We start from the raw sequence: 19324 nt of genomic DNA, 5'->3' as shown, positions 1-19324 counted from the left end.
TTTATTTATACCATGGAATACTACATGGCAATGAGAAACAATGAAATCTGGCCATGTGTAGCAACATGGATGGACCTTGAGGGTATTATGCTGAGTGAAATAAGTCAGGCAGAGAAGGACAAATGTCATATGTTTGCACGTATAGGAGGATTAGGAGGAACTTAACAGAGGACCAAGGGGGAGAAGAAGGGGGGAAATGGTGGGGGAAAGGGAGAGAGGCAAACCATGAGAGACTCTTGAATGCTGACAAAAACTGAGAACTGATGGATTTTGGGGGAAGGGGGGATGGGCATGGAAGAGGGGACTTGTGGGGATGAGCATTGGGTGTTATGTGGAAACTAATTTGACAATAAACTATTTGTAAAAAAAAATTAAACCTTAAATAAATAAATAAATAATCCCTATAAACCTGTAAAAAAAAACAATTAAAACATTTTGTTAATGTTAAAAAAAAACTGGAGGGGCTGAATTCTGTGAGTTTGTAAAAACAGTGGGACTTGGAGCCTGAAGCTTTAAAAGTCAGCTGATTCAGCACTGGGTGAGCTGGGAGTGTGTGTGACAGCTGGGTCACTTAAAAAGACAGCAGCCTGCACACAGAAGAAATTTTTTTTTTGCAGCCAGAATTTACCTTTATTATATTTTTTTACAAATAGTTTACTGTCAAGTTGGTTTCCATATAACACCCAGTGCTCATCCCCAAAAGTGCCCTCCTCCATGCCCATCTCTCTCCTCCCCCCCCACACCCATCAGTACAGAAGCAATAATTTAAAAAGGCAGTTTACACAAAGCTGGGGTAAACAGGAGTCATATCTGTTTGTAGTGATTTCAGAGAGTATCGATGGAATTCTCTAAAAATTAGGGAGCTAGCAGGCACATTTTCCTCCTCCATCTCCCAGCATTAACACAGAGCCATTTGTGGGAGTTGGGGCTGCACAGATACTTGTAGTCTTGACCCAGAGTTCAGGGAGAAATTTGCTAAAGCTGCACATGCATCCCACCCAGCTGACAGGTGCACGGTTCCACAGCATATCCTGCTCAGCTGCAGTGCAGTGCCCAGCCATGCACCACCAGCCACCATCACGTGTCAGACCCAGCCACACTCAGCCACCATTGAGTGCTATGACCAGCCTCATTCCCCTATCAGCCTTGTGCAATCCTCCAGTTGTCAAAGTGCTTCAGGAATCTGGCATAGGAGAAGTGCCCAAGGCAAATATTGCTAACAACCCCACCACACTCATAAGTGTCCATCACAACTAGCATGCCTAGGTCCCACTAACATCACAGAGAGCAAGCAGAGCCCACAACAGGAAAAGAGTGAGGGCAGACAACTACATTGAAAAGAAAACTGACTCAAATGTAACAACAAGGCAAAAGCAAAACATGTAGGGCAGCTTTCTGAAGTTCCTGTTCCTGATAAACAGGGGACACTGTACTGCAGGGCACTTCTAGGATCTACTTTTCATAAAGTCATTTTCAAAAGCAGAAAACATAACTAACTTTCCTAACACAGAGAAGCAGACAAAATGACGGAGAAAATTATCACAAAGAGATCTAAATGAAACAGAAATAAGTAACATACCTGATGGATAAATTAAAGCAATAATCATAAGGATAATCACTGGACTTGAGAAAAGACTGGAGGACATTACTAAGACCCTTAACAGAGACATAAGGAAAAATATAACAGAGATAAAGGTCACAATAAATTAAATGAAAACATGCTTGAATGAATGAATAGCAGGCTGTAAGAAGCAGAGGAATGTATTAATGACCTACAGGACAGTAATGGAGAGCAATCATGATGAACAAAAGAGACAGGAAAGAATTATGCAAAATGAGAATAGACTTAGGGAACTCAGTAATTCCATGAAATGTAATATCATTCATATTATAGGAGTCCCAGAAGAAGTAAGAGAAAGGGGGGCAGAAAATTTATTTGTAGAAATAATAGCTGAAAATGTCCCTAGTATGGGGAAGGAAACAGATATCCAGATTCAGGAGGTACAGACAACTCCCATCAAAATTAACAAAAGCAAATCCACATCAAGAAATACTGTAATTAAATTTGCAAAATTTGGGCCCCTGGGTGACTCAATCTGTCAAGCATGACTTCGGCTCAGGTCATGACCTCAGGGCCTGTGGATTCAAGCCCCACATCAAGCTCTGTGCTGACATCTCAGAGCCTGGAGCCTGCTTCATATTCTGTGTCTCCCTCTCTCTCCACCCCTCCCCCACTCAGGGTGGCTGGAAAATGGGGAGTTACTGTTTAGTGGGTAGAATTTCACTTTGGGATGGTGATGATGAACAATGTGAAAGTAACTTAATGCCACGGAATTGTACCCTTAAAAATGGTTAAGATGGTACATTTTATGTTATATATTTTACCACAATTAAAAAAAGAAAAATGTATTTTTAAAAAGACCACTGAACTAAAACCATCACTTGAAAAATTATTATCTTTAACAGACACCAAATTATTCCATTAAATTGCCACAAGAATTTCTAAAGGGTTACCTTCCATTTTGCATCTCTTTACCATCTGCGTGGGCCTGGGCCACGTCTTACTTCAGGGCAGAACCTCCTTAGTGAGCCTGGGGAGGACAAGGGGGAGCTGGCAGTCAACCCTTTAGTGCTTTGGCTAACAATTCTTCAGGAGGTGTAATGAGAAGTTACAGCAAGTGTTGGTAAGAAGCTAGCAAAATGAAATGACTTGTGGAGGTGACCCTAGCGGCAGAGAGCAATATTTCAATGTTTTTCAGATACCAACACCTTGGATTTTCGTGTTCTTCAGATATAGGGCAATTGTGGGGAGTAGAGAGAAGACAGAGCCATGGTCACAAAAATTCTAAGCTGGGGGAGTACGTGGGGTCCATCAGCCCCTCCCTTCCACATCCTTCCATTTCCCTTTTCCGCTAAGCAAGTTCGAGCTTGCCACTATTCCTCAGGGTCCTACCCAGAGAAGAGCATAGTGAGCGGCAGCTCTCATGCCCATTTTACAGATTGCGATGGCGTTGCCCAGAAGATTTAAGGCCTGCCAACTTGGAAGGATTCCGGCACTCTGGGTCCAGAATAGTCTTCTCACTTAGCGTTTAGTGGTGCCTAAAGAGAAACAACTCCCTCTGGGGTGTTTTCCAGACGCATTTTTACCCGGAACCTCTCCCTGGAAAAGAGCTTTCTTCGGGGCTCTGGTGGGACTGCCACTCCTCCTGGCTCTCCTTTCAACGCTGGCGCTGTACTTCTTTCAGAAGCAACGGAGGTCCCAAGGTACGGGGCAGGCTGGGGGGCCTCCCATCAGGTGCAGGCTTTGCTGGGAAGTGGTGGAGGAGGCCCGCGGAGAGGGCACCGCACAGGTGCGGTCTTGCGGAAACGCGAGTCTGGGGTGGCACATGGAAATAGCAGGTGAGTGTGCACCCTCAAGTGCACTCCCCTTCCTTCCTCCATTCAGAAAAGTTGAAGGAGCAGGCTGAGAAGGACAAAGGTAAGCAAGGAAAGAGGCTTGCTCTTTGCCCACACCCCTAACAGAAGGTGGTGGGGAGAAGGGGAATTTGCTGGTTCAGGAAGGCGAGTACTTCAAACCCGGGGCGCTTGGAATCGAGACAGAAACGCCGTGACAGATGTTTGCTTTCCCACTTCCCCTGCCACGGAGCCCGCTCCTCCCTCGTGTGTAGTCCATCCTGGTTCCTCAAAACGCATTGGGCCGTGTCTGTGCACTTTAGGGAAGAGAAGCCTTAGTGTACATCAATTGAGATTTTTCTTTTTTCTTCGTTTCTTCTCCAGGGAGACTCACAGCAGAGCTGGGTAAGTTCTGGGTACCACGCCCTCAGTGAGATTACCAACTAGTGGACTAACCCGATGCATGCGGGGTGGAAGGTGTTCAGTAGTTTCTGGCTCCCTGTGGAAAGTGATGGATGGCAACAATCTAATTCTAAATCTATCCTTCTGCGCCTCCCACCTCTCCACTCCCAAATAACTCATATGGCAACAGTGAAGTAGGTCTGATACCAGACCCCCAGACAAACCCTGCCAGCCCCTCTTCTGAAAATTATGGGATTAGGTTACATTTCCACCATTTAACGTTCATCTTCCTCAGATATCTTTCTCTTTCTAATGAAAATGCCACTGGGAAGGGAGGCACGTTTAATTTGAATGGGAGTGTGAGTAATTTATCAAGTTCACTTTTCTCCCCAGGGGACTCAGTACCATGGGCTGTGTGCCTGACCAGAGGAAGGGAGAGTGAATTCAAAGGAAGGGGAAATGGAGGAGAAGGCCACCATGGGTGTGAGGGGAGGGGAGGAAGACCTCAAGAACCACCTTGCATGTTGTAATAAAACTCCAGACGAAATTATCAGTTTGGGAATCTTGTGTTGTAGTCCACCTAGTCCTGTGGAAGGGCAACTATAATAAGTAATTAACAACATGGTCTAAATTAGTATATAGAGTTGCCTTTCCTAGGAGAATTTACTTCTTTATTTTTTTTAATTTATTTTGTAGTAGTTTTTTGTCTTTTTTTTTCAAATAGTTTATTGTCAAGTTGGTTTCCATAACACCCAGTGCTCATCCCTACAAGTGCCCTCCTCCATGCCCATCACCCCCCTTCCCCTCCCCTCCACCCCATCATCCCTTAGTTTGTTCTCAGCATTCAAGAGTTTCTCATGGTTTGCCTCCCTCCCTCTCACCCCGTTTTCCCCCTTCTTCTCCCCCACGGTCCTCCCTTAAATTCCTCCTAATCCTCCTATATGTGCAATCATATGGTAGCTGTCCTTCTCTGCCTGACTTATTGTGCTCAGCATAACACCGTCAAGGTCCGTCCAGGTTGCTACACATGACCAAATTTCATTTTCTCATTGCCATGTAGTATTCCATCGTATAGATAAACCACATCTTCTTGGTCCGTTCGTCCGTTGATGGACACTTAGGCTCTTTCCATATTTTGGCTATTGTTGAGAGGGCTGCTATGAACATTGTGGTATATATGCTCCTAAGCATCAGCATTTCTCTATCCCTTGGATAAATTCCTAGCAGTGCTATTGCTGGGTCATAGGGGAGTTCTATTGTTAATTTCCTGAGGAACCTCCACACTGTTTTCCAGAGAGACTGTACCAGTTTACATTCCCACCAACAGTGTAGGAGAGTGCCCATTTCTCCACATCCTCGCCACCATCTAGAGTCCTCTGATTTCCTCATTTTAGCCACTGTGACTGGCATGAGGTAGTATCTAAGTGTGATTTTGATTTGTATTTCCCTGATGAGGAGGGATGCTGAGCATCGTTTCATGTGTCTGTTGGCCATCTGGATGTCCTCTTTGGAAAAGTGTCTGTTCATATCTTCTGCCCATTTCTTAACTGGGCGGTTTGTTTTTCGGGTGTGGAGTTTGGTGAGTTCCTTATAGATTTTGGATATTAACCCTTTATCTGATATGTGATTTGCAACTATCTTTTCCCATTCATTTGGTTGCCTATTGGTTTTATTGATTGTTTCCTTTGCCGTGCAGAAGCTTTTCATCTCGATGAGGTCCCAATAGTTTATTTTTGCTCTTGTTTCCCTTGCTTTTAGGGATGTGTCAAGTAAGAAATTGCTGCGGTGGAGGTCAAGGTTATTTCCTGCTTTCTCCTCTAGGGTGTTGATTGTTTCCTCTCACGTTCAGGTCCTTTATCACTTTTGAGTTTATTTTGGTGTATGGTGTGAGAAATTTATCCTGTTTCAATCTTATGCCTGTTGCTGTCCAGTTCTCCCAGCACCATCTGTTAAAGAGGCTGTCCTTTTTCCATTGGGTATTCTTTCCTGCTTTGTGAAAGATTAGTTGACTGTATACCTATGGGTCCAGCTCTGAGTTCTCAATTCTGTTCCATTGGTCTATGTGTCTGTTTTTCTGCCAGTACCATACTGTCTTGATGATGACAGCTTTGTAGTAGAGGCTAAAGTCCGGGATGGTGATACCTCTTGTTTTGGTTTTATTCTTCAATATTACTTTGGCTATTTGGGGTCTTTGGTGCTTCCATACTAATTTTAGGATAGTTTGTTCTAGTTTTGAGAAGTATGCTGGTGCAATTTTGATTGGAATTGCATTGAATGTGTAGATTGCTTTGGGTAGTAATGACAATTTAACCATATATATTCTTCCTATCCATGAGCACAGAATGTTTTTCCATTTCTTTGTGCCTTCTTCAATTTCTTTCATAAGTTTTCTAATGTTTTCAACATACAGACCTCTTGTATCCTTGGTTAGGTTTATTCCTAGGTATTTTATGGTTTTTTGTGCAATTGTGAATGGGATCAGCCTCTTGATTTCTCTTTCTGTTGCTTCATTATTGGTGTATAAGTATGCAACCGAGTTCTTTACGTTTATTTTGTACTCTGGAACTTTACTGAATTCTTGGATCATTTCTAGTAGGCTTCTGGTGGAGTCTATCAGGTTTTCTATGCAAAGTATCATGTCGTCTGCGAAAAGTGAAAGTTTGACTTCCTCTTTGCCAATTCTGATGCCTTTGATTTCCTTTTGTTATCTGATAGCTGATGCTAGGACTTCCAGCACTATGTTAAACAACAGTGGTGAGAGTGGACATCCTTGCCGTGTTCCTGATCTCAGGGGGAAAGCTCTCCGTTTTTCCCTGTTGAGGATGATGTTAGCTGAAGGCTTCTCATAGATGGCTTTTATGATGTTTAAGTAGGTTCCTTCTATCCCGACTTTCTCTAGAGTCTTTATTAAGAAGGGATGCTGTATTTTGTCAAATGCTTTTTCTGCATCTATTGACAGGATCATATGGTTTTTATCTTTCTTTTGTTGAAGTGGTGTATCACATTGATTGATTTGTGAATGTTGAAGCAGCCCTGTAACCCAGGAATGAATCCCACTTGATCTTGGTGAATGATTCTTTTTATGTGCTGCTGGATTCGATTTGCAAGGATCTTGTTGAGGATTTTCGCATCCGTATTCACGAAGGATATTGGCCTGTAGTTCTCTTTTTTTGCTGGATCTCTGTCTGGCTTGGGAATCAGAGTGATGCAGGCTTCATAAAATGAGTCCACGAGTTTTCCTTCGATTTCTATTTTTTGGAATAGCTTGAAGAGAATTGGTATTAATTCTGTTTTAAACATCTGGTAGAATTCCCCAGGGAAGCCATCAGATCCAGGGCTCTTATTTGTTGGGAGATTTTTGATAAGATTTTTGGGAAGATTCCATTTCTTCACTGCTTATAGGTCTGTTCAGATTTTCTATTTCTTCCCGTATGAATTGTGGCAGTGAGTGTATGTTTAGGAATTTGTCCATTTCTTCTATGTTGTCCAATTTGTTGGTTTATAATTTTTCATAGTATTCCTTGATAATTGCTTGTATTTTTGAGTGGTTGCTTGTAATAAGTCCATTTTCATTCATGATTTTGTCTATTTGGGTGCTCTCTCTTTTCTTTTTGAGAAGCCTGGCTAGTGGTTTGTCAATTTTGTTTATTTTTTCAAAAAACCAACTCTTGTTTTCAATTATCTGTTCAACTGTTTCTTTGGTTTCTATATTGTTTATTTCTGCCCTGATTTTTATTATTTCTCTTCTCCTCCTGAGTTGGGGTGCTCCTGTTGCTCTGCCTCTAGTTCCTTTATGTGCGCTGTTAGAATTTGCACTTGCACTTTTTTAATTTCTTGAAATAGACCTGGAGTGCAATGGACTTTCCTCTTAGGACTGCCTTCGCTGCATCCCATAGAATTTGGATTGTTGTATTTTCATTTTTATTTGTTTCCATATATTTTTTAATTCCTTCTCTAATTGCCTGATTGGCCCATTCGTTCTTTAGTAGGGTGTTCTTTAACGTCCATGTTTTTGGAGGTTTTCCAGACTTCTTCTTCTGTGGTTTACTTCAAGTTTCATAGCATTGTGATCTGAAAATATGCATGGTATGATCTCAATTCTTTTATATTTAATGAAGGCTGCTTTATGTGATCTACCTTGGAGAATGTGCCATGCGCGCTTGAGAAGAAGGTGAATTCCATGGCCTCAGGATGTAGAGTTCTAAATATATCTATCAAGTCCATCTGGTCCAATGTGTCATTCAAGTCCATTGTTTCTTTAGTGATTTTCTGTCTAGTTGATCTATCCATTGCTGTAAGTGTAGTATTGAAGTCCCCTGCTATTAGCACATTCTTACCCATAAGACTGTTTCTGTTTTTGATTAATTATTTTATATATTTAAGTGCTCCCATATTCGGTGTGTAGACAATTATAATTGTTAGTTCTTCCTGATGGATAGACCCTATAATTATTATATAATGCCAGTCTTCATCCCTTGTTACTGCCTTTACTTCAAAGTCCAGTTTGTCTTATATAAGTATAGCTACTCCAGCTTTCTTTTGATTTTCAGTAGCATGATAGATATGTCTCCATCCCCTTACTTTCAATTTGCTGGTGTCCTCAAGTCTAAAATGAGTTTCTTGTAGACAGCAAACAGATAGATTTTGTTTTTTTATCCATTCTGCCACCCCGTGTCTTTTCATTGGAGTATTCAGCCCCTTTACATTTAGTGTTGTTATTGAAACATATTAGTTTAGAGTCATTGTGTCGTTTTGGGGATTCATGCTTGTGGTGTTGTATCTGGTATCTTGCGTTCCTTGCAACATTTCCCTCAGAGAGACCCTCTCAGGATTTCTTGTAGGGATGGTTTAGTGGTGACAGATTCTTTCAATTTTTGTTTATTTGGAAAGACTTTTTATCTCTCCTTCTATTCTGAATGACAGGCTTGCTGGATAGAGGATTCTTGGCTGCATATTTTTTCTGTTCATCACATTGAAGTCTCCTGCCATTCCTTTCTGGCTTGCCAAGTTTCAGTAGATAGGTCTGTCACCACTCTGATAGATTTCCCTTTGTATGTTAGGGCCCTTTTCTCCCTCGCTGCTTTCAGAATTCTCTCTTTGTCCTTATATTTTGCCAATTTCACTATAATATGTCGTGCAGAAGTTCGATTCAAGTTACATCTGAGGACAGTTCTCTGTGCCTCTTAAACTTCAACGTCTACTTCCCTCCCCATGTTGGAGGAGCTCTCTGCTGTAATTTGTTCCAGGACTCCTTCAGCACCTTTCCTTCTCTCTCCCTCTTTTGAAATTCCTATGATACGAATATTGTTCTGTTTGATTGTACTGCTGTGCTCTCGAATTCTCCTTTCATGTTCCTGGATCAGTTTATCTCTCTTTTTCTCAGCTTCCTCTCTTTCTGTAATTGTTTCTTTTAAATCACTTGTTCTCCTTTCTGCCACTTTAATCCGTGCATTGGATACCTCCATTTTATTATGTATCTCATTTATAGCACTTTTAGTTTATAGTATCCATAGTGTTTGTAGCAATAGTTTCTCTGATGTCTTCCATGCCTTTTTCAAGCCCAGCGATTAATCTTATGACTATTGTTCTAAAGTCTTGTTCAGTTATGTTGCTTATATCTGTTTTGAGCAGTTCTGTAGCTGTCATTTCTTCCTGGAATTTCTTTGGAGGAGAGTTCTTCCATTTCATCATTTTGGTTAGCTTTCTATCTCTTGTTAATTATAAAAACTTGTTATGCACTCTTCCCCTGCAGGTGTTGTGTATTAAAGAGGGCTCTTTGACTGTCCAAGGCCTGTCTGTTCAGGAAGCGTTCTTTCAATGGTGTCTCTTGGTTTCTCTTGTTGAGACTGGTTATTTTGTTTCCCTACTTGTAGTGGTATTTGGGACTCTCCACCATGTGTACTTTGGCTTGTTTCTTGAGGTAGCCCTGGAAAAGAATACAGACAGACAAACACACAGGGAACAACGGTACACAAACGCACAGACAAATCCAATAAACACTCAAACTGCTCCTTCCACGTGGGTCCTGAGGAGACCAGGTTCTTGTCTGAGTGGACGTGGCACATAGTCCTCTGGAATCCTCCATAGCGTGTCTGTCTTCTCAGTCTTTTAAATAGTGTTCCCAGTAAGTGACCCTGAGGCTCATGCAGGCTGGGCTCAGTGCTTGGACTTATGAAGGACATCTTCCCTAGGAATAGTTTCTGATTTCAGGGCAAATGAGCAGTAGTTTTTCAAATAAAAAATGAGCCCTGGAAATAAGCCTCTTAATATCAGGACTTGTTTTCCTTTTCCATCTTTGTGCAGATTTCTGCCTTAGAGGAAGGAATAGGGTGAGACATAAGAACTCTGCAGATTGATGTTACAGAGACTAAAATGAGTTATGGTGAGTGGTGGCTTAAGACTAAGAAACCTCTTTCCAGTGGCCTAACTTCCTAGGGAAGGTAGTTCCTCTTACCCAAAGACTGATGTTTTCTATGTGTGTTTTACTTACAGGGAAGCTTCAGACAGAACTTGGTAAGTGACCCCTTTTGGATTATTTCTTCTTGTCTATCTTTTAGCATCTGATTTTCCATGTATGTTCTTCTCATATCTCAACCAACTATGATGCCCAGGTTGGAATGCTTATAGTCATGTGGGTGTCAGGAGAAAAGGGAGAAGGGCAGGGGTGTGTGCAAAATGCAATGTGTGAGCAGGAAAGCAGTACTGACCTGGTGTTCTAATTCCATTTTTCCATGGCTACTTCAGACTGGAGAAGGGCTGAAGGCCAGGCTGGTGAGTGAAGCATGTCTCTCTCCCACTGTCAACTTTACATCTCATCATCCCACTCACTCACTTTGACTAATCAACCATGCTTCATTCTGGTTTCTTCCACAGGCACATGGCGTGGATTTATGTATATCACTTAATAGAAGTTACATTCTATTTTTTTCTTTTCTATTTACCTTTATATTTTACTGAGGTGTATAATACAATATAATTATATTATATTATATTGTAAACCATTGTTGGAAATTATGGTTGCACGTCAGAATCATCTAGATCCTGGCACCAACCCTCAAAGACTGTGACTCTTGGGTCTAGAGTGGCATGTTGCCCTTTAGGTAAATATTTTCCCCTATACCTTCTTCCATTCCCCACATAAAGCAAACTGTCTAATGTGTAGCTTTATTTTGTATGTATTCTTGCAAAAGGTGAATTTCTGTTTTCTGCACAAACACTTTAGTTTATATAAATTATGCTTACAGTCTTGTGCTGTTACTTGCTTTTTTCTCTCATAACTGTGTTTTAATACCCATCCTTGCCACCACATCTGGTCTGTGTCTCCTTGCTGCAAAGTACTCCATTTTAGCCAGCCACCTTCTTGGAACAGACATCCAGCCTGCCTCTAACTCCATACCACCACATATATTGCTGAATGAATAGCTTCAAATGTGTTGCCTTCCAGTTTTATGTGGATATTTCTCTGAGATGTATGCCCAGGAAGGGAATTGCTGGTCCATGGAGACCAGTAATGGGGGGTAGAGGGATTCCCCCAAGGGCAGTGTCAGCATCCTGCCATTGGCTGTGCATGGAGTTTCCACATGCTTACATCCCATATGAGTCAGCATTCTGAGTTAGCCTGTCAATGGAGATGAGTGATTGCTCATTGTTCTTTCAGTCTGTCCTCCTCTGGACACTAAGAAGTTTGGGCATATCTTCATATGCTAGATGACTTTTGGGGCTTCCTCTTTTGAATATTGCCAGTTCATGTTCTTTGGCTACTTTTAGTATGAGGTTGTTATCTTTCTTTTATTGATTCAAGGGGACATGTGTACATATGTACACATATCACCAACAAAGTTTCAAAAACTCAAGTCATAAGATAAAAATTTGATGAATTCGATTTTATAAAAGTTAATGATTTCTTTTCAGTAGGAAACCATGAACATAGCTGATAGGTGACAAACTAGAAGAAGGAATTTACAATGTTTAATACCAGTGAGGGATTAATATCTTTATGCAGATATATATTCATCAAATTTTTACCTTATAGCAGGTGTTTTTGAAATTCTATTGAAGAAAACCTTCCTCACACTTAAGTCATGAAGATACTCTCTTTCACTTTCTTTTATTCACTTAATATGTGTTATGTGTATGTCTTTGATCTCTCTGAATGTTGCCATTTAATTTGGTGTGAGGTGAGAATCCAGCTATTTCTCTTCATGTAGTGAGCCAGTTTTCCCAGTGCCATCTACCACACCATCCCTGAAACCCGCCATTTATATGGGTATTGCCCTTAGTTCATATTTGGTTCCCATGTGTAGATAGGTCTATATTTTGACCACCTATTACTTTATTGTTTTCACTACTATGGCTTCTATGGTACCCCAAAGTACAAGTTATCCTCTATTTCTGCTTCCTTTTAAAAGTTAATGACATTTTTAGGTCCATTTTAAATTTTAGGATAAATTTACAAATATCTTTTTAAAAAAGCAATAGCAGTTTTGCATGGGGTTGCTTTGAATTTAGGGATACATTTAGAACGAATCAACATATTTTTTAAAAAATAGTTTATTGTCAAGTTGGTTTCCATATAACACCCAATGCTCATCCCAACAAGTACCCTCTTCCATGCCCATCAACATCTTTATAAAATTGAGTTATTCAATGCAAGAGCTATATGTTTTTAAAGTTCTGCTAGTTATTCTGATGTAAAACCAGGTTTGAAAGGCCCTGCTATTTTGCTATTTTGTGACTTGTTGATTTCTTGCTGTAAAGCAAAATAAAATAAAACAAAATAGAAATCCAGTCAGAATGGTTCATATTCAGAAAGTAGTGAAGACAGAATGTCTAAAGGACATTTTAGGACAGGAGCCATGTTCATTCAGGTCTCCTTGGACTGAGCCTGCTGATCAGACTGAAGCTTCATGTGCAACTTTCAGGGCATCTCAGTCACCTGTATTGTTTCTCTTTGCCCACATGCTTTGTTTTCCTCTCCTTCTCAGTGCAAGGTTAGACTGCATACAGATTTGATATAACCCAGCACTGACTCCAGACACCTGCCCAGTTCTCAATTCCCAGAGAAGTGCCATGGTGAACCCAGACCAGTCTGGACTCAAACTACCTGTCATGGTGGGAAGGAGATCATTGGGTTTGTGTCATACCTAATGCATCTTGAGTCTTCCTCAACATTCCAGAGCTACTGACTCAAATCTCTAAACATGTTTTCCTTTCTGCTTGGTTTCAGAGTGGAGAGCAGCCCAACAATATGCAGGTAACTGAAGTCAAGGGACTGTAACTTGTGATTGGATTGGCAGAATTTTAAACAGAAAGGAGGTGGAGAGATCTGAGATTAGAGGAAAGGTCTGTCCAAGAGCCAAGTATGGAGGCTGCACACACAGACACATAGCATAAGCCTACATTTGCACGTATACAACATGGCAGATATGCCTGCATGTGCACATCTGGCTATACTCACACATGCACTTTTTTGTGTGCGTATACCTCCTCCTTTAAAAGCACATCATTTTCTGTGTTTTGTCAGGTTTGTTTTCATCTGGCAGGAAGGCTGCTAGGGCCTGTTTGTAAGAACTTCTCATCTGAAAGAAGAGATCCTTGAGGTTCTTACCTATCAAATGGGTGTGATTTGAGGAGTGAGGTGTTGGCGTGTAGGGCACTGGACCAGATTACCTCAGATGTCCCTTTCAGCTTTAAAATCCTGATATTGTTATAAAACCGAGACTCAGAGTTCACATGATTATCTGAAGGTCACACAGGGTGGTGACATCAGTCCAGAATTGAACCAGCCAGGAGCCCCTTCCCCTTGACCAGGAGGTGGGGAAAGTGAGCTTGCCTCTATCCCCACAAATCTATCTCTGCTCTCCATGGCACCTAGTATGGCATTCAAGAAACTTTAGTTCAGGAAAGAAATATGATTCCTCCTAAGGCTTTCAGGTGTTTAGGAGTGACTTGCAAGCTGCTTCAGTAAACAGGGATGGTTTCAGGGTGGGAATGATTACCAGGAGCACTACGGTTTACCTGTCAGGGAAGGGAACAGGCAGGGCCCAGAGCTGTCCTTCACAGGCCCTAACCCCGTGCCTCCACACAGTGGATCTAACCCTTGATCCGGCCTCAGCGCACCTCAGCCTGGAGGTCTCCGAGGATGGGAAGAGCGTGTCTTCCTGCGCAGCAGTGTCCGGTTCTGTGGCTGGGGACCCGCAGAGGTTCTCTGAGCAGACGTGCGTGCTGAGCTGTGAGCGCTTCTCGGCTGGCCGCCACTACTGGGAAGTGTTTGTGGGACGGCGCAGCCGCTGGTTCCTCGGTGTGTGTCTGGCTGCAGTGCCACGCTTGGGGCCTGTGCTCTTAAGCCCGGCCAACGGCTATTGGGTGATGGGGCTGTGGAACCACTGTGAGTACTTCGTCCTGGACCCACACCGCATTGCCCTCACTCTGCGCGTGCCGCCCCGACGTGTGGGCATCTTCCTGGACTGGGAGGCAGGAAAACTGTCCTTCTTCAATGTGTCGGATGGCTCCCACATCTTCACCTTCACCGACACCTTCTCAGGGACACTTTGTGCGTATTTCCGGCCCAGAGCTCATGACGGTGGTGAACACTCAGATCCCCTCACTATCTGCCCATTACCTATTAGAGGGACACGACGCCTGGAAGAGGATAACCATGACACCTGGTTACAGCCTTATGAACCTTCAGATCCCACCCTGGGCCTGTGGTGAGGCACTCTCTTGCCTGAAGATCTGGGTCTTCAGTGGCTTCTTGGATACCTGGCTGGGATTTGCTTTCCTGCTTCTACAGTGGAGGAAGCAAAGGCTGACATCACAAAAATGTTAGCAAAGGCTAAAGACTCAGCACAGCAGAAAGAGAACAAAAAGAGGAACCTTTGCCTATACGTGTGTATACACATATATACATATATACACACACATATATATACACATATATACACATACACACACACACACACCCCTATATATGATTTTCTTTAAGAAAAAGAGGCAATTCCAAAGCTTGTTTGTGTGTATGGTAAAACTAAGAAAATGAGTAACAATAAAATCATGTTGTCAGTAGCTACAGTATGTGCTGTGGAAGACCAGAAAGAAACTGGAATGGAAGAAAGATGGAAGGAAACATTACTGGATTGGATAAGAAGTATTGTTTAGCTTATATATTTTTTATACTTTATATATGTTTTCTAGTTCTAAAATTCTAGAAGCAATGACACCTCATAAGCATTGAGTTAACTTATTGGGCTTAGATCCCAGTGTTAAATGCCGTTTCCCACTGAAATGAACTTGGAGAAATGGCTGATTCCGGGTTGGAGCAGAGAAAGTACAGGTGAATCTGGAATATCTTGTATTCAAATCTGCTCAGAAACTGATGGGGACATAGGAGCTAGGATGGAAAGGCTCCACTGGACAGATATGGACAGTTTGAGAATTAAAATGAATAATGACAAGAATTGATCAACAAGGAGCAAATAAAATTCTCTAAATGTGCTGAGAAGTTACTCAGTCAGAAAATAAATTCAAAAATACAGGAAGAGGAAAGAAGAAAATGAAAGAGTAACTCTGGGAACTCATGCTTTTTACTATGTACAGATATATAGGGTACACACACATATGATAAGTAGATAGATGATAGGTAGGTAGATAGATAGATAGATAAATAGATAGACAGATGTGTGTCTGCATGCATATAGTTCCTAGCTCTGTCAGGTCTGACAGCTTAGAAACAATAACACTCCAGTACCAGTGAACACACCTACCATCCAGAATTTAGTGTTTGGTACTGCTTCCCACTAAAAGAAATTAAGGTTCCTTTGAGAAATGGTGGACTCCAGGGCTGAGGCAAGGAAAACACAAGCTAGATGTGATATTATGATTAATTCAAATTACATATTTGTTCTTCCTCTTAGACTCTTGCAAAGAGCTCCTAACACTCTTAGAAGTTCCTAAATGGTAAGAGCTATAAGGGTGGCTTTTGATATTCATAACAAGCACTTTTTGGAAAGCCCCCTAATGATGGGGCAGATTATCAGAGGAACCTGATAACCTGATTAAAAGGTTAAAACTTAGACCCACCTCCCATCTTCTGCCTCTGAACTCAGATGGTAAAGAGAGACTGGAGATTAAGTGCAATCACCAGTATTGCCAATGACTTAATAGAGTATATGTAATGAAGCCTACATAAACTCAAAAGGACCAGGTTCAATGAGCTTCCAGATTGGTGAACTCTTGGAGAGGCAGAGAGAGTGGTGCACCCAGAAAGCATGGAAGCTTTGCACCCTTACCCCATTCCTTGCTTTTTGCGTCTCTTCCTTTGGCTGTTCCTGGATTATAATAAACCAGTAATCTAGTAAGTAAACTGTTTTCCTGAGCTCTGTGGGGTGCTATAGCAAATTCTGAAACCTCTGAACGTTGTGGGGACCTCCAATTTATAGCTGTCAGAAGTATGGGTAACAACCTGGACTTGCAAGGGTATATGAAATAAGAGGCAGTCTTACAGGACTGAGTCCTTAACTTGTGGAATATAATACGATCTCTAGGTATGTAATGTCAAAATTAAAAGCTTGGTGTTGAAAAAAATATACCAGAATTAGCCTGAAAGATCTTGTACTAGAAAGCAAGGAAGTACTCAAAGAATGAAGAGGAGATGTCAATTTGACAGAAAAGTCAGCTTAAAGGAATTCCATTAGCCAAATTTGAACATCACAGTAATTAATGGACCTTACAGATAAATAAAAATAGGAATCTAAGCATATGTATATTACACTGATAGACATAAATAAATGAATATCCAAATAGGGAGAAAGAGAAAGTTCTACTCTACAACAGAAGTTTCAAAGTATTTCCGACAAAATAGTAATTACTTATTAATTTAGAAGCACAAAAACACTTATCAACTTTACAGTAGAGGAGACAGGGAGACACCACATTAACAGAGTGACAAGAGTTAACATCACTAGATATGACATAAATTTATACCATGTTTCCTGATGCAAAGCAGTGAAAAGAAAACAACAGCATCAATTTTGACGTATTCTTGTCCCCAAAATTCATAAATCATGAAGAAATAGACAAGCTGGCTGATACTGTTAAAAAATGTCAGGTCATTAAAAACAAGGCAAGACTAAGTAATTATTTCAGATTGAAGGAAACTATAGAGACAGGACACCTAATGCAATAGAGTAACATATAGAGACAATAATAAAGGAATGCAGTGGTATCAGATAAGCACTAAATAACTGGGTTTCTGGAAAAGAGGCTGTAGCATTTGTTTATTTCCATGGTGTAAATACTACCACTGTGGCTGATTTCAAGCCATTGGTGTGACATTATTGATGGATGTGGGAAGAAATATCCACAACTGGCTCTCAATACATAAGCACCAGCACACAATTTATTTTATATGATTCTATATAGGGCATTTGGCCATCTATTGCAATTGTTTCTCTAACAAATCAAATAAGTTCATTTTTGAGCTTATTAAAATATGCTTGGCTACCTGTTACAATAAAAACTATAGTCTTGTTCAGAAGACAATTAATGTCTTCATCCAGATGGCCAAAAAGACAGATGAAAAGATGCTCAACATCACTCCTCATCATGGAAATCCAAATTAAAACTACAATGAGATATCACCTCACACTTGTCAGAATAGGTAAAATCAAAAACGCAAGAAACAACAGGTGTCAGGGAGGATGTGGGAACCCTCTTGCACTGTTGGTTAGAATGCAAACTGATGCAGCTACTCTGGAAAACAGTATGAAAGGTCCTCAAAAAATTAAAACTAGAACTACCTTATGATCCAGCAATCACACTACTGCGTATTTATTCAAAGAATAAAAGAAAACTAATTCAAAGGGATACATGCACCTTAATGTTTATAACAGCATTATTACAATAACCAAGATATGGAAGCAGCGCAGGGGCCCATTGATTGATGAATGGATAAAGAAGAGAGAGAGAGATGATAGATGATAGATAGATAGATAGATAGATAGATAATAGATAGATAGATAGATAGACAGATAGATAATGGGTAAATAATGGAACACTATTCAGCCATAAAAACCAATGAAATCTAGCCATTTGCAACAATATGGATGTGGCTAGAAAATATTATGCTAAGTGAAATAAGTCAGAGAAATAAAAATAGCATATGATTTCACTCATATGTGGAAATTAAGAATCCAAACAAAGGAGCAATGGTAAAAAAGAGAGTGAAAGACAAACCAAGAAGCAGACTCTTAATTATAGAAAACAAACTGATGGTTACCAGAGGGGAGATGGGGGGATGGGTAAAATAAGTGATGAGGATTAAAGAGAGCACTTGTAATGAGTATAGAGTGTTGTAGGTAAATTTTGAATAACTAAAATGTATACCTGAAACTAATATTACACTATAGGTTACTTAACTAGATTTAAATTAAAACTTAAAAATAAAACTTTAAAAAAACTTAAAAATAATTAAAACTTTTAAAATGTTAAGAAAAATAATGGGGAGGGAGGGATAAGATGGCGGAGAAGTAGGGAGCGCCCTACCTGCACTTGCGCCCATGCCTCACACGGAAAAGATCTGAAGCCATAGGAAACCATACCAAACCCAAGAGATTGGGAGAAAAAGGATGTAGATTCCACTGAGAAAGCCTTCTAACGTGAGTGCAAACTGGGGAAGATAAAATCGGGCCTGGATTGGAGACTGGAGGGACGGGGTGACCCCCCTCTGTGGTGAGTGAGAGGGGAAAAAGAGAGTGAAACAGAAAAACCTCCGCTCGGGTGAAAAACCTTTGCTAGGGACGTAGAAAGACCTTGAGCACAAAAAAGCTGCGCACCATGCCCCCACGCTCCAACTCGCCCCGGAGGGGCTGCGCTCGAGGTTTGCTTCTTTGTGCTGGCTACTGGCTGTCTGGGAGAAGCTGCGTGCCTACCAGCATTGCCCTCCTGGTAGGCTTGGACCCCTGGAGGAGCCTCGTGCAGTCACCAGTGTCTGTGCTCCTAGCTGGCTGGAGCTCTAGAGGGAAGGCAAAGAGCTAAAAACTGGCAGATGTGACCACGAGTTCATGTTTTGGGTGACGAGACACAGAGGGAACTTGATTTCCTCACTCCAGCGGGCTCAGTGCGCCTGCAGACAAGGCCCCTGCCCCACCCAGGCTCCCCAGCCCGACCTGGAGGAGAAGGAAGCAGCGGCTTCTGGCTCCACCCCCAGAGCTAGCCAGGAGGCTTGGAATTGCCCTGAGGGGTTGCCAGGGGATTGCCTGAGGCAATTTCAGCGGGGTGCTTGGCCTGGGATTTGGAGGCTGGGACTGGCCTGGGTTGAAAAGCGCAACAATGGGGCGCCTGGGTGGCTTAGTCGGTTAAGCGTCCGACTTTCGCTTAGGTCATGACCTCGTGGTTCGTGGGTTCGAGCCCCGCGTCGGGCTCTGTGCTGACTGCCAGCTCAGAGCCTGGAGCCTGTTTCAGTCTGTGACTCCCTCTCTCTCTGACCCTCCCCTGCTCACACTGTCTCTCTCTCTCTCCTAGAAATAAATAA

At 41.7% G+C, this 19324-nt stretch overlaps 1 protein-coding gene across 1 annotated transcript in view; it reads left to right on the top strand.

The window, feature by feature from the left end:
* BTNL9 (butyrophilin like 9) overlaps positions 1 to 14508 on the top strand; it is a 21952-nt gene extending 7444 nt beyond the window's left edge. Inside the window, exons 4-10 of the mRNA XM_039225469.1 lie at positions 3136 to 3264; positions 3446 to 3478; positions 3778 to 3798; positions 10288 to 10308; positions 10540 to 10566; positions 13022 to 13048; positions 13883 to 14508. Coding sequence (XP_039081400.1) covers positions 3136 to 3264; positions 3446 to 3478; positions 3778 to 3798; positions 10288 to 10308; positions 10540 to 10566; positions 13022 to 13048; positions 13883 to 14508 — 884 coding nt within the window. The remainder of the gene's footprint in view (positions 1 to 3135; positions 3265 to 3445; positions 3479 to 3777; positions 3799 to 10287; positions 10309 to 10539; positions 10567 to 13021; positions 13049 to 13882) is intronic.
* Positions 14509 to 19324: the final 4816 nt, after the last annotated feature.

Source organism: Hyaena hyaena, unplaced genomic scaffold, assembly GCF_003009895.1.
Source record: "Hyaena hyaena isolate Hyena2069 unplaced genomic scaffold, ASM300989v1 scaffold_2219, whole genome shotgun sequence".
NCBI lineage: Eukaryota > Metazoa > Chordata > Mammalia > Carnivora > Hyaenidae > Hyaena > Hyaena hyaena.
The sequence above is the reverse complement of the archived record's forward strand: the minus strand, read 5'-3'. Positions and strand labels throughout refer to the sequence as shown.